General features: G+C 45.5%; 1 protein-coding gene across 5 annotated transcripts in view; it reads right to left on the bottom strand.

Moving 5' to 3' along the window:
- The window catches only part of LOC120402392 (transient receptor potential cation channel subfamily V member 6-like), a 76,504-nt gene that overhangs the window by 3,118 nt on the left and 58,500 nt on the right, over positions 1–14,886 (bottom strand). For all 5 annotated transcript variants that reach the window (XM_039533021.1, XM_039533034.1, XM_039533039.1 and 2 more), the window contains 10 exons: positions 13,770–13,868; positions 12,757–12,932; positions 11,939–12,085; positions 10,307–10,519; positions 9,180–9,266; positions 9,022–9,098; positions 8,715–8,880; positions 7,236–7,302; positions 5,965–6,233; positions 5,422–5,528 (listed from right to left, as the gene is read on the bottom strand). In XM_039533021.1, the coding sequence (XP_039388955.1) occupies positions 5,422–5,528; positions 5,965–6,233; positions 7,236–7,302; positions 8,715–8,880; positions 9,022–9,098; positions 9,180–9,266; positions 10,307–10,519; positions 11,939–12,085; positions 12,757–12,932; positions 13,770–13,868 (1,408 nt within the window). The remainder of the gene's footprint in view (positions 1–5,421; positions 5,529–5,964; positions 6,234–7,235; positions 7,303–8,714; positions 8,881–9,021; positions 9,099–9,179; positions 9,267–10,306; positions 10,520–11,938; positions 12,086–12,756; positions 12,933–13,769; positions 13,869–14,886) is intronic.

Below are 14,886 nucleotides of genomic sequence, written 5' to 3'. Positions count from 1 at the left end.
CCCATTAACCTCTGCCTGATGCAGGGTCACAGAGAGCCTGTCTGTCCCTTCACACAGACATCTCTAGTGTTCAGGAACCTCAGGAAGGAAACGAGTGGCTGCAGCTCCTTGAATCCCATGCCATGAGCCCTGTTGAGCTGCAGAAAAGGCTTTGGGGCATGGAGGGAGATGAAGAGAAGTACCAAGGAGTCTAGCAATAACTGAGGGATGGGTATGGAGTTAACCTCACTGTTACGGCTTTTAGTTATGCTGGAGTTATTGATCTGATCAATAGCTTGGAGTGACTGGATTAGCAGAAACAGCACGAGTCCGGTGGCACCTTAAAGACTAACAGATTTATTTGGGCATAAGCTTTAGTGGGTAAAAAAACACTTCTTCAGCTTATGCCCAAATAAATCTGTTAGTCTTTAAGATGCTACCGGACTCCTTGTTGTTTGTGGATACAAATTAACACAGCTACCTTCTGATACTTGGATTAACAAAGTGATTGGACTAGCTGCTTCTGAGTTGTAACTTAAGCTGTTGCATCCTCACTGCATCACTAGTTTAAGATCACTTGACCTTCAACCCAGCCCGCCTGACAAACCAGCTAGCTCAAGCTTAAAGCACCCCCTAACTTGAGCTAGAGTGTGTGGACAGGAGTGAAGTTAATGGTAACAAGTAGGGCTGTCAAGCTATTAAAAAAATTGTGAATAATTGCACTGTTAAACAAGAATAGAATATCATTTAAATATTTTTGGATGTTTTCTACATTTTCAAATATATTGATTTCAGTTACAACACAGAATACAAAGTGTACACTGCTCACTTTATATCTATTTCTGACTACAAGTATTTGCTCTGTACATAAAATAAATTTTATTTTTCAATTCACCTAATACAAGTAGTGTAGTGAAATTTCTTTATCATTAAAGTTGAACTTACAAGTGTAGAAATATGTACAAAAAAAAACTACATTGAAAAATAAAACAATGTAAAGTTTTAGAGCCCACACGTCCACTCAGTCCTACTTCTTGTTCAGCCAATCACCCAGACATACAAGTTTTTTTACATTTGCAGGAGATAATGCTGCCCGTTTCTTGTTTACAGTGTCACCTGAAAGTGAGAACAGGCATTCTCATGGCACTGTTGTAGCCGGCGTCACAAGATATTGAAGTGCCAGATGCACTAAAGATTCATATGTCCCTTCATGTTTCAACCATCATTCCAGGGGACATGCATCCATGCTAATGAGGAGTTCTGCTCGATAACTATCCAAAGCAGTGCAGACCGACACATGTTTATTTTCATTATTTGAGTCAGATGCCACCAGCAGAAGGTTGATTTTCTTTTTTGGTGGTGTGAGTTCTGTAGTTTCTGCATTGGAGTGTAGCTCTTTTAAGAATTCTGAAAGTGTGCTCCACACCCCATCCCTCTCAGATTTTGGAAGGCACTTCAGATTCTTAAACCAAGTGCTGTAGCTATCTTTAGAAATCTCACATTGGTACCTTCTTTGCGTTTTGTCAAATCTGCAGTGAAACTGTTCTTAAAATGAACACGTGCTGGGTCATCATCTGAGACTACTATAACATGAAATATATGGGAGAATGCATGTAAAATAGAGCATGGGACATACAATTCTCCCCCCAAGGAGTTCAGTCACAAATTTAATTAATGCATAATTTTTTTAATGAGTGTCATCAGCATGGAAGCATGTCCTCTGGAATGGTGGCCAAAGCATGAAGGGGCATACAAATGTTTAGCATATCTGGCATGTAAATACCTACAAAAGTGCCATACAAATGCCTGTTCTCACTTTCTGGTGACATTGTAAATAAGAAGAGGGCAGCATTATCTCCTGGAAAGGTAAACACACTCATTTGTCTTAGCAACTGGCTGAACAAGAAGTAGGACTGAGTGGACTTGTAGGCTCTGAAGTTTTACACTGTTTTGTTTTTGAGTGCAGTTATGTAACAAAAAAAATCTACATTTGTAAGTTGCACTTTCATGACAAAGAGATTGCACTAAATTACTTGTATGAGGTGAATTGAAAAATATTATTAGTGAAGGCAGGGGGCTGGACTCAATGACCTTTCGAGATCCCTTCCAGTTCTAGGAGATAGGTATATCTCCAATTATTTATTCAGGGGAGGATAGCTCAGTGGTTTGAGCATTGGCCTGCTAAATCCAGGGTTGTGAGTTCAATCCTTGAGGGGGCCATTTAGGAAACTGGGGTAAAAATCTGTCTGGGGATTGGTCCTGCTTTGAGCAGGGGGTTGGACTAGATGACCTCCAGAGGTCCCTTCCAACTCTGATATTCTATGATTAATTTTGTCTATCATTTTTACAGTGCAAATATTTATAATAAAAATAATATACACTTTGATTTCAATTACAACACAGAATTCATATGAAAATGTAGAAAAACATCCAAAATACATTTAAATTGGTAGTCTATTGTTTAAGAGTGCAGTTAAAACTGTGATTAATCATGATTAATTTTTTTGAGTTAGTCGCGTGAGTTAACTGTGATTAATTGACAGCCCTAGTAACAAGAGTTATAACTCAGGCTAACTGTGTTGTGAAGATGCAGCCTTAGTCTCTGTCGGTGCCATCATTATCTACTGTATAGACAGTTATGGGATCTCAATGGGATTAAATGCTTCACAAAGTTTTCCTTGTGCACACAAATGGAGCTAACCTTATAGATAGGTTTTGGGTCTGGAAGGAACTGGCCCTTCCCTGGTAGGGGAATACCAACAGGGGCCTTGAGAGAAGGGAGGACTGAGTCGTGCACACAGATTGTGCAGTAGATATCCGGTATGGCCAATTTCTCTTGATCGTAGAGCACTCTAGGAACTGGCGGACTGTCATTGATGGACAGCCCAGCAGAGTAACACCTACAGTCAGGAAGCATAATCCTTCATGTTCCAGCCTAGCACTTCCCCCAAGATTTTACACTACGCTCCAGCACTCAGCAGGTCACAGTGCTCCGAGCATGAAGCTGTTCCGCTTCAGTGTTGCTTTAATTGCTGAATGGAGCTGATGTGAAATCTCTGTGCCCATTGCTGCAGGCCAGGCCCCTGCAGGTCTTGGATAGTAGGGAGAAGTTACTCCCCCTTGTGCTCTGCTGCATGAAGTGTGGAGAGGAGGGTGCTGGACTTAAGTGTACTGGAAAAGCCCTGCGGCTCAGTTATTGCACATCTCTTTTCCAGCAGTTGCTAATGCTGGATCCTATCCCAAAGAGCTCCTGATTGAGCTATACAATATTATGAGGGGGGATTTCTTCCTGACTTTCCCAACTGCTGATCAGCTTATTCCTTGAAGAAATGAAGATGGATGCCCAGAGTAAGCCTTTCCCTAACTAATCTAACTACAGATACTGCTCCTATACTGGCAGTCACTATAGTTTGCTGGCACTTGTGTAGTGCAGTTTGAAGTGAGCCCAATGTCAGCAACTGGAACCCCCTTTCTATTCAGCTTCATAGAGCAGATCTATTCTGAAAGTGACTCTACGGCATTATGGGCCTCAGAGACTCCTGATCAAATGCACTCAGTTTACAAGTAAAGGGCCGTTTGTTTCTGATGGTCTCTCTCAACCTAGAATTTAATGGCCAGATTTCTCAATGTATTTAGGTGCCTAAAGATGCAGGTAATGATCTAATGGGATTTTCAAGTGCATCATTTTCAGTATTAGGCACCTAGGCTGTTTTGAAAATCCCACTAGGCCACTACCTGCATCTTTAGGAACCTAAATACATTGAAAAGTCTGGCCCTGAGAATCAAGATGGGCTCTTTCGATCTCACCCACATCATCACCTGAAATAAAGGCTCTGCAGGTCACATTAAGCTCTCAGTTCTACCTCGGCAGCAAACCTGCCTTTGCATATATCTCTGGTGTCATCTGTGCAACCCTATTGTAATCAGTAGGTTTGCACAGGTGTAACAGATTGACAATGAACAATTCTGTTAACGCTGCACAAGAAGGAATGGATTCCAATTCCCGCTCTCTGAACTGTGTTGGCTCTGCAGACAACCAGGACTAAAAATCAATGAAAAAAAAAACCTTATTTTAGCCATAAATCAGCAAATCTGATAGATACCAGAGCCAGATATGCTGAGTGATAAAAGCCATTTTTACATAGCTACTTTTCTGAGCAGAACCTTCACCTTAATGTTGTCTTATCTAAAGAACCTTAATTATAATGAGTGCATAATAGCTTCTGCAATAATGAAAGTTGCAAAACAGTTGCCGTTATAACCTGCTGTTTTCACATGCTCATAACTTTCCAAAACAATTCACCTTCAGGGCTGCTGTAATTTTCCAAGTTTAGGCTCTGTGTGATGGGATTTTGTTGTTGTTTTGTTTTGTTTTGGAAAGTTAGAACAAAATCCCTTCAGCTGTTTTCAAGTTCAGCCAGGATGAAAAATAAATTGCTTCTCTGCATCCCCTCTTTAAAAAAGCCCGTACACGATTTTCTTTGGAGAGAACTGCAGCAAAAATAGCAGTGGTTTGAAACTTGGCCTGGATGAAGTTTGCACTGAGAACTAGTGTCTTTACTTATTTGGAGAAATATTAATTTTAATTAACAAAAGATTATGACTGTTTCCAAACTGTATCCAACGCCCAGTAGAAACTGTATCAAACCCTCCCAGTGTTTACTTGATTAGAGAACTACATATTTTTAATTAACAAAAAGTAAAGACAGTTTGAAAATTGTAGCAGACACACCCACTGGAAAATCAGATGCCAGCTTAGATATGCACAGTGGGCAACTTTTTAACTGTGTACATGTGGAAACTTGCACATTTAAGATGTTTCTCATTTGAACTGCTGAACTGTCTTCCCAGAGAGAGCTAAACATTAAGTTAACATTGAAGACAGTTGGTTTGGTCGTTTTTAAGCTTCAGAAGGTGTCAGGGAACCCAGAGTCCACCCTCCCTCCCCCTCACTCATAGTACACACTGGTACATGCATGTGTGCAGAAATGCATAATTAGCTTTCAGTATTACAGAAGACAGTGAGCTCCTTGTGGGAGGGATGTGATTGGGGGGAGGGGGGGACATTTACGGCTGCATATCTGGAAGCACTGCCTAAAAGTGAGGGTCTGTTGGGCTCTGACTATGTTGGGAGTTTTTATTACTTGAGTCATTTATAAGCTGGACTGCACAACAATGGAAGATAGACTGCATTGGATGGGTGAGAGCTGGACTAGGTGTGAGCCCACAGCCTTTTCCATCTCCGATTTCTATAATTCTCCCATGGGTCTTGCCCATCCTCAGGTTGCAGAACCCAGGCCACTGCCACCTGAAATGGGTCCCTTTCACAGGGGGCTACACTGTCAGAACAGGGTGAATTAACACCATCTTCCTCTCTGACAGAGTCGCACAAGAGAATCCACTATGTTTAGTCAACATGTGGGCAAGCCCCATAGAACTCACCTGAGGTACCAGCGGTCCCCCAAGCCATACTCCTGCCCACAGATCCCAGAGCGAGGCCAGAGGCATTGTGGGAGTTTCCGCTCCAGCATGACAGTAGTGGCAACAATCTTTAAAACACAAAAAAAGGTGTTGGCAAGACAACAAGGAGTGCAGAGATAGGGGAAGTGGGTAGAACAAGCAGCAGGAAATCATGGGGGCATAGAAGGAGTCTATACTTCTCATAGACACACATGAGTGAAATACCTATACACGTGTCTACACAATGGGCCCCATTTCAGCCCTCCTCTGCCCTGGGCTAAAATAAATTCCTGTTCCATATTTGTTTCATTCATGATCTCCTCCTCCAAAAACAGACATGCTTTCTACTGCCAAGAACTCAACCCTCCCAACAAGTCTCAGGTGAGAAAGGAATTCAGGCTCTGCAGTCATTACCCATGGGCTATCCGCATACCCTAATGGGAACCCCTGACCCTGCCCTGTCCTAAGCTCAGAGTGAGTCTATGCATTAAGGTATGTTCACATGTGGCTGAGCAGCATCCTCACCTGTGCTCTCCAAAGCTCGTCCCGCTCGTGGGCCACGCGCCAGTGGGTGTCACCCATCATGGCGATGAGTAAGTTGAGCATGAGGAGGGTGGCGATGACGGCGAAGGCGGAGTAGGTGATGCTGTACATGAAGGGCAGGTCCACTTCATAGTTGGCGGGCCCATCGATGATGGTGAGGAAGAGCTCGAAGGTGCTGAAGAGAGCTATGGGGTAGTTATAGAAGTGGCCCAGCTCATCGGGGTTTTCAGTCTGGAAGATGACATAAAATGCTGGCATAGAGAGGAAAGGAGGGAAAATGAATGAGGAAGCCTCTGTGCTTTCTCTGCTCTGCCCTGCAGCATCCTACCATCTGCCTGAAACAACAGTATAGTGTTAGACTTTAGCCCAGGGAAGCCATGCATCCCAGCTGCAATCAGACAGCCCCAGTTTCCAGGGAGGCCTTCCTGTGTCACAGAGCTCATAGGATACTTAAGAGTCCTGAGTGCTATTTGGAACTCATGTTATTTAATCATAACTGGACAACATTATGTCCTCACTTCATGTGGTATCCAGAGCCCTCATCATGACACCAGTATGGCATAAAAAAATCATAGCAGCATCAGGCTGAGATTATTTTGTGCCAAAGGGCAACTGCGCCTTGCATTTATCACACAACACTGTGAATGCTGGAGGGAGAGTGAATAACTAAGTACCACCCCATCCCCTCTGGAGTAGAGAGGTGGGCTCCTCCTCTCTACGGAATATTGACATTGCTTCAGAACTGGGTCAAGTCCCACCAGCCCATAACATTTCTCCATTTCCAGGTTGCTGAGATCTCCCAAATAGCTTGTCCTCTTTGGGGCTGAATCAATAACTTCATAGGCAGATGTGTCAGTTCGTGAATGAGAAGAGAGACTGGCAGAGGGGTGGGGCAATTTCATAGGAAGGAACCTCAGATATGGGGAGGAAAAGGCAGAAGGAGGAGAAGGTATGGATTGTGAATAGCAAGGAGCAGGGAGAAAGGGAAGAGAGGAAATGGAACAGGTAAGTCAAAGCCCAGAAGCATGGGCAGACCTGGGAGCTTTGAGTTATATTCTAATATAAGCTATGAAGGAGCTGGAGGACTGAGTGCCCTCTTTCCAGACAACTGTTCCATAAAACCCAATATTCCGTGGATGAATGTGCAAGACAGGGTGCCCCTCAGGGTGTCCATTGAGACCCTGCTGTCATTTAACTGGGCTTGTAGCACCTTGCTGTACATTAATAGACACTGTGTATTGCATCATACCTACCTGATGCAAAGCCAAGTATCACCACTGCCATGAGCCAGCAGAAGCGCATGAGATCTCCAAATATCATCTGCAGATGAAACAAAACCATGAGACCCCACTCTCTCACAAAGACAGCCCTGAAACTGAGGCTTTGCTGACTAACTGGTCCTTATATCCTGGTCTCTCGCCTCCCACCATAGTAGATCCAGTCTTGTATCTCATGTCATATTGGATCAGACCACTAGTCCTTCTAGTCAGGAGACAAAGCAGGGCACTGGAAGTCAGCAGACCTAATTTCTAATCCAAAGGAGTTACTGTGTGAGCTGGGGAAATTTACTTAACCTCTCTTGCCTCAGTTTCTCCAGATATGTAATATACTAATGATACACACTCACTTTGTGAAAGTACTCTGAGCTCTATGGATGGGAGTGCTAGCTAAATGTTTTAGTAGTACTAATAGTTTAGTGGCCTAGCTGCAGAATGGCTCATACTTGATTGTTTCAGAGGGAAGTCAGAACACCTCCATAATACACTTGGTCCACCATAAGACACTGAAAATAGGGATTTCTTCTTGGCCAGCCGACTGCTGATCAGCTGAAGCACAAGGACTGATAGCCTTGCCTACAGTAGTATCACTGCAGCTGGGTAATCTTATCCAGACAAATTGTCTGGATAAGATTACCCAGCTGCAGTGATACTACTGTAGGCAAGGCTATCAGTCCAATTAAATATATGTATATATTTAATATTACTAAACTGCTCACCTCAATATTTTTTTCAGCAGTGTCATCCATTGAACTAGAAGACCCTACAGCCTGTTCCACCAGTATGACAGAGATGAAAGACTGATCTGAACCGACTAATGTTCTGAACCAGTTTAGTGACCTCTACATCTCTAATGTCCACTGTACCCTTCACCATCCTGCATGTGTCCTATCTCAGGGTACGTCTTCACTACCCGCCTTATCGGCGGGTAGCAATCGATTTCTCGGAGTTCGATATATCGCGTCTCATCTAGATGCGATATATCGAACTCCGAACGCGCTCCCATCGACTCCGGAACTCCACCACCGCGAACGGCGGTGGCGGAGTCGACGGGGGAGCTGCGGACGTCGATCCCGCGCCGTGAGGACGAGTAAGTAATTCGAACTAAGGTACTTCGACTTCAGCTACGCTATTCGCGTAGCTGAAGTTGCGTACCTTAGATCGAACCCCCCCTAGTGTAGACCAGGCCTCAGTACATAAAAGAAGAACCTCACTTAAAAAAGCCTGCTAAATAAAGGTCAAAAGGGTTCTTGTCTGGCTCCAGGAACTCAAATCCCACACCAGAAACTCCTGGGAAAGTGTTTCTATTCTGATGGAAGGACCAAGATATGACCATAGGCACATGCTGATGCATGGCATGGCTGGATAACTGCTGCTCAGGATCCATCTTTGCTGATATCTTTATTACAGTCTCTCTCCCTCTTTCAGTCAGGCAGTGGGCTGTGTTGTCCTTACCTTCTGTATCATGATGGTGAATGGTCCCAGCATCTGAAAGCCTCGTGCGAAGTACATGACGTTGCACCAGCCCAGCACCAGGGCAAAGGACATGGGGACCACCTCTCCAGTGGTGCTGGTGAGACGCATCACCATGGTCACCAATATCATACAGGCATATGTGATGCTATAGAGGATAAGACAGAGCCAGGAGGATCAGAATCACATTCCCACTCCACACTCCTAACAACTAACTCTCTGTAATCCTCCCAAACCCCACCCACACCAGAAAGCAATCTGTATGAAATAAGGAGAGGGGGAACCTCACATGATGATGTGGAAAGGTCCTCCCAGAATAGTTTGTCCAAAGTACTTGGTGACTCCAACTCTGAAGATATCTGGAATCTAAGAAGAACACTCTGTTCAAATTGGGGCTCAATCAGTTCGCACAAGCACAGAACATTAAATTATATTGATTTCTCTTACCTCAAGGATCAATATTACTATGGCTCCTATCACTGTGATCAGCTCCCCCACCAGCCTCAGATTGTCCTCAGGAGTCGCATAAGATTCCTGAAAGGAGAGAAGGAGGTCCCCCTCAGTCCAACTGTGCATGGCCAGGAGAGGACTCTTAGGCCCTATCTAGGCTTGAGGAAAAAAGTATTCTCCTTGCAGGATTGCTCATGCCATAGTCTCCAGAAGAGGCCGTTAGTCTAGAAGATCAAGCACGACAGCGGGAATCAGGAAAGATGGTTTCTACCCCCAGCTCTGACACTGGATGACTGCACAGCCACCTGGGCCAACACGGCCTCTTCTTTTGGGTGCCCAATTGAAGACACTTTGGGACTGATGTTGAGAGCTGCTGAGCACCTGCAGAACTCACTGAGCTCTGCTGGAGTTGGGGGTGCCCAGCACTCCTGAAGAATCAGCCCTGGGAAACAAGTGTCTCTCTTTAACTGAGCTCCAGCCCACATCTGTCCACCTACCCTCTTCTCCCCGACTCTGTCCCATTTACTCCCCTGCCTTCAGGGAGTGGGGGATCGCTCAGTGGTTTGAGCATTGGCCTGCTAAACCTAGAGTTATAAGCTCAATCCTTAAGAGGGCAATTTAGGAATTGAGTTGGGAAATGGTCCTGCTTTGAGCAGGGGGTTGGACTAGATGGTCTCCTGAGGCCCCTTCCAATCCTGATATTCTATGATTCTTCCATGTAGCTAAACCCATTCTCAAACAGTGGACCAACACACTGTTTGCCATCATCACTTATTTCACTCTGCTTGTGGGTTCTACCCTTTTCCCCACCCTGCATTTGTCTGGTCTCATCAGGCTGCAAACTCTTTGGGTACATTGCCCAGCACAATGGGGGCCCTACTCTTGGCTGGCCCTTAGGCACTATCACCAGAAACAGGATGCACTATTATAATAAGGAGGGTGCTGTAGGAGGTGCTCTCCCCTCTGAGTCAGTACTGAGCCCAACTTCTCAGCATGCTGCTCGGGGGTGCTGTGCCAGATGGCTGCAGCTATTCCCTTGCCTACATGGCCTGTAAAGTGCTTTGGGACTTTGGGGCTAAAAAGCTGGGAAGATTTGTGGGATATTAATGGTGTACACAATGTACCTGCAGCAGTTTCTGGATGTAGATGGTGTTGTCCCTTTCATGTGTTTTGTTGCTATGTCGACGTTTTAGAGGTCGATAGACACAGCACATGGTGAAGCAAATCATGTACAGCACGTAGAACAAGGCCAGGATGCAGAAATAGGGACGCCCATATTTATTCCACTTCAGGCTCACCAGCTCATTCACAGGGGTCAGGTCCAGGATCCGACGGGCCTGAGAGACAGACACCAGACTTCATTCATTGTGGGCCACCTCTCTGCCCCCAGAGAGCAAACTGGCAAATCATCCCAAGCTCATGAAAACAATCATAGTATGTTAAATCAAATCTGACTGGGACCCTTGTCTGTCCCCTTTTGTCTGCCAAACACAGAGCAATGACTCAAAGGACCTGGGCAGAGACAGGCTGCAGAAACAGGTCAGAATTTGTCCCACTATCCCACCTGGTCCATTAATGCCACTACACCCATCCAAAGACCTGGTGCATTCACTCTGGAAACACCTGGCTACCTTGCCATGCCAATAGCAAAGAAGAGCGCAAGGTAGGAGGAGAGGAGAGGAGACAAAGACCACAGTCCTGTTAGAAATGACAGGCTCTTCCCCACATGGAAATACTGTAACATCCTACAGTCATAGTTCCATACCCTGCAGTGTTTCTACAGAAAGCTGCAATGCTTCAGACCATTACTCTAGAATATTGTAATCATTTATTGTTATAAGGGAGGTTACAGATCAAGAACATGACTTGCCAATAGATTCCAGTGGTCACCCCTTCCTAGTCTCTGCACTCTGGGTCTCCTGGAACCTGAATGGAGTCCAGCCATTGCGCCAATTTCAGGGTCCCTAGGCACACTCACAGGGCACAGAACGTCTATCTGGCACCCTCCTCATAGCTGTTCTGGGTCCAGAGCTGACCCTTCCCACTTCGCAGTACTCAAACACACCCCTCTCCCTCGACTCTATCCACCAGGTGAACATCTGGTTTACAGTTTAACTCCCTCGGGGCAAGCAGTAATTGCGAAGCACACAACAAACGCACATATGCACACTTTGTTCAATCTACCAAATTGATGCTCTTTACTTAATAGATGAAGCACAGGAGAGTACAGATCATACCACACAATAAAACATCATAAACACAATGCCTGCCCCCCCCCCCACAGCTCACCCTCCCTTTGGGAGTCCCTGAGGGATAGTCTGTGTTCTGGCAGGCAGGTGGGCAGGGTCCTCCAGACCCTTGTGTATCCTACCCTTGCAGCAGCCTCCCTAATCTTACTTCACTGCAAAATGGCTCTCTCTTCCCCTGTTCCTCCCTGTGGTGTCCCTTTATAGATTCCTACTGGGGTCACCTTCTTTTGTTCTGCTTTCTGGTAATCTCCCAAACAGGAGGAGGAAGCCACCTCTCTCAGGGAGTGCAAACCTATTGTCTGACGGTGTTTTATTTTGAGTGCTGATCATTCACCATTGAGTCTGGCCTGGCAGAGAGACATGCCACAACCCTGCTAGCTCTTGGAGGATCCACATCCATATAGGCTTTTTTCCATGGCACAGTAATTTCAAAATACAATTTCATAAAGTCATCCACAACTCAGAAGTGATACAAACAGAACCCCCTAGTTTGTCACACCAACATACCTCTCTTTTCTTGGTGGTGACAATCAGTTCCAATAGAGATTGGTCATCTCCCCACGAGTCGATCTCTGTGAGGTCATACAGGGTGGAGACCAGGGGGCCGAAGGTCCACTGGATGTGCTTTCTGTTCTGCATAAGGTGCTGGAACATCTAATTGGCAAGAAGGGCAGAGCTGAGCTCATGGGAGGCTGTACTTATTTGCCCAAACCACCCATCACCACCAGCACCAGTGTCCCAGGACATTGAAATGATCTGCACCCTTGCTTCAAACTCAGCTCCGAAAACACTTGTCTACAGAGGCCTTGCAGACAGGGAGTTGGTCTGTAATCTTATTAGTTCTCAAGCCAAGCAAATTTGGGTTGGGTCAGAACTTGGATGGAAGACCTATGTGCTATAGGTATTATTGGCTCAGTAGGGAGTGCTTTCTAAGTTAGTACTGACCCAAAGCCCCAGCACAGTGTTAAATGCCATGGTGCAGGTGACTCAGTAGGTGATGTTTCCTTCTCTATGTCACTGCCTCAGCCTGGTACTATGGTTCTGGTGAGGCAAGAGGTGGTGCTCTTCTCTCTGAATCAGCACTGAAACAATCCTCTAGTATTTTCTCCTGTCAGTGGAAAATGTTACACCTCCCCTCCAGTGACACTCTCCTGTAGTGCTACTGACACAGAGTAGTTGCTGTATGCCCCCAAAAGGCAGCTTCACTTTGGTGGGTGAGTGATCCCTACAAGTGATATCTGGAAAGTGCTTTGGGATCCTTCAGACAGAGACATGCCTCAGCGACATCAGAAACTATGAAAGCCAAGTGCTGCACACAAACTCACCACAGTGTTGCCCTCAACCCCAGCTAGCTTGAATGGAGTGAGCCCCTCGTTGTTAGGGATTAAGTCCAGGGCTCCCAGCTCCCTTTTGCTCTTGTCATAGGAGAGAATGAAGTTGTACATCTGGCAGGCAAAGATCTTGTTGGGTTGGAGAACTAGGAGGTGGAGAACAGTGTTCCCTGTAGTGGAGAGAGAGACAGAGGGATGAGATAACTGGTAAGATGGGAAACACAAATCACCTCCCAATCTTGGCAGACTTTCAGGCAGTCAATATACAGACCTTGCTCAGCCTCTGTACAAGAGGGCGCACCATTAGTATTCTGTGTGGCTCTGCACAGTATGAACAGCCCCACTTGACAATTAAGGAAAAGCAGCCCCCATCTAAAGTCCTTCAATCCACAGAAAAATGAATAATAAAAAGCAGTTGGTGTCATATTTTATCTAGGCAAAAGTCTATTTAAGGTTCCAGTATAGGACTAGTCATCCTGGAACAGACCATTGCTCCTACTAGCCAGCTCGGATATTACCACCTCACCAACTGGGATGTTTTCCCCTGGGTTTCAAGTTAACATCTTTCATAATTTTGAAACACTAGTTCTGGCCATCTAATTTCCTATATAAATCTTGCCTGTGATGTGTCTCACTGCAGAGGAGAGACAGGACTAAGCTGTAATGAACACAAAGGGAATTCTTTAATGAGACTGATGCACACAGATGGACCCTGTGGCTCGCTCTCTCTTTCTGGCTCTCAGACAGTCTTTGCAGCCTATTGTCACCACACAGGGTCCCTCTAAGGCCTGGACTATGCTCTTATGGGAGAGACTGCTTGCTGCTGAGTACATTACACCACCATATTGCTATGTCCCTTTGTTGCCCTTCACTGGACCTTCTCAGTCTCACCAGCATCTTTCTTAAAGTGAAGTGACCAACTTCAGACAGAGTCCCACACAGGTACCATCATTTGGTACTACACCATTCACACAGCACCTTGAAAGAGGCCACTTAAGAGCTCTTACCCAAGGTGTCTTGTGCTCTGATGTTGGCTCCATGTTTGATGAGCAACCGGACAATCGCCTCACTTCCTACACAGGCTGCAAAGGATAAGATATGCTCCCCTGAAGAGAAAGGAATAGAGACGAGGGAATACATAATATGGAGTTAAAGAGAGGAAACTGAAAGACAGGCAAAAAAACCCAGACCACTAAACACATCTCCCATTTCTCTCTCTCTCTCTCTCTCTCTCACACACACACTCTCTCTCTCTCTCTAAAATTCCCATGTAAATGGTATTCCAAATGCTTTGCAGAGCTACCCAACAGGTAGGGGAGCAGAGAAATCAGGAGATACAGCCTAGGCAAGGCAGAGGAGATGTGTTTGCTGACAGGATTTTTAGAAGAGCAGAATAGTGGCTGAGGCAAAGAGATCCAGGGAGGCTGTTCCATATGGAAGAAGCCACACAGGAGAAGGGTCCTGCACCAACAAAGTGAAACTAAAACAATGAGAAGAGGGAGAGCGAAGACCTATGTCACACAACTAGAGGAAGCAGGGAGGGTCTAGGGTGGGGTAGAGAAACTAGCTCTGCAAGACTGAGTGGGGAAAATCCACAAAGAGTTTTAAAACTAAGGAGGACAATTTGTAACTGGATCCAGCTGGAGCTGGATCCCACATGAATGGGAAGGTAGTGGAGTGGGAGGAGGAGCGCTGGTTTGCTCACATCTGAGAAGACAGCTGAAGAGCTGGGATTTAGAGGAGGCCACATGGCAGTGAGTCAGCGCAAGCCAAATCTAACCCTGATTTAAAACAAACTCTCTCAGACCTCCTGCTTCATGCATATGACAGAAACAAACTAGTCACAGACAATGTTTTCAGCACACCTTTAAGGGAACGGAGAGATTGCTTATGAAGAAAGATTAAAATAGTTAAATATGAGCTGTACAGTGGAGTTAAAGGACACAATAACTGTTTAGAATGGAGATATACCCATCTCCTAGAACTGGAAAGGACCCCATAGGGTCATTGAGTCCAGCCCCCTGCCTTTACTAGCAGGACCAAGTACTGATTTTGCCCCAGATCCCTAAGTGGCCCCCTCAAGGATTGAACTCACAACCCTGTGTTTAGAAGGCCAATGCTCAA

Source organism: Mauremys reevesii, linkage group 1 (genome assembly GCF_016161935.1).
Source record: "Mauremys reevesii isolate NIE-2019 linkage group 1, ASM1616193v1, whole genome shotgun sequence".
In the NCBI taxonomy this organism is placed as follows: domain Eukaryota; kingdom Metazoa; phylum Chordata; order Testudines; family Geoemydidae; genus Mauremys; species Mauremys reevesii.
The sequence above is the reverse complement of the archived record's forward strand: the minus strand, read 5'-3'. Positions and strand labels throughout refer to the sequence as shown.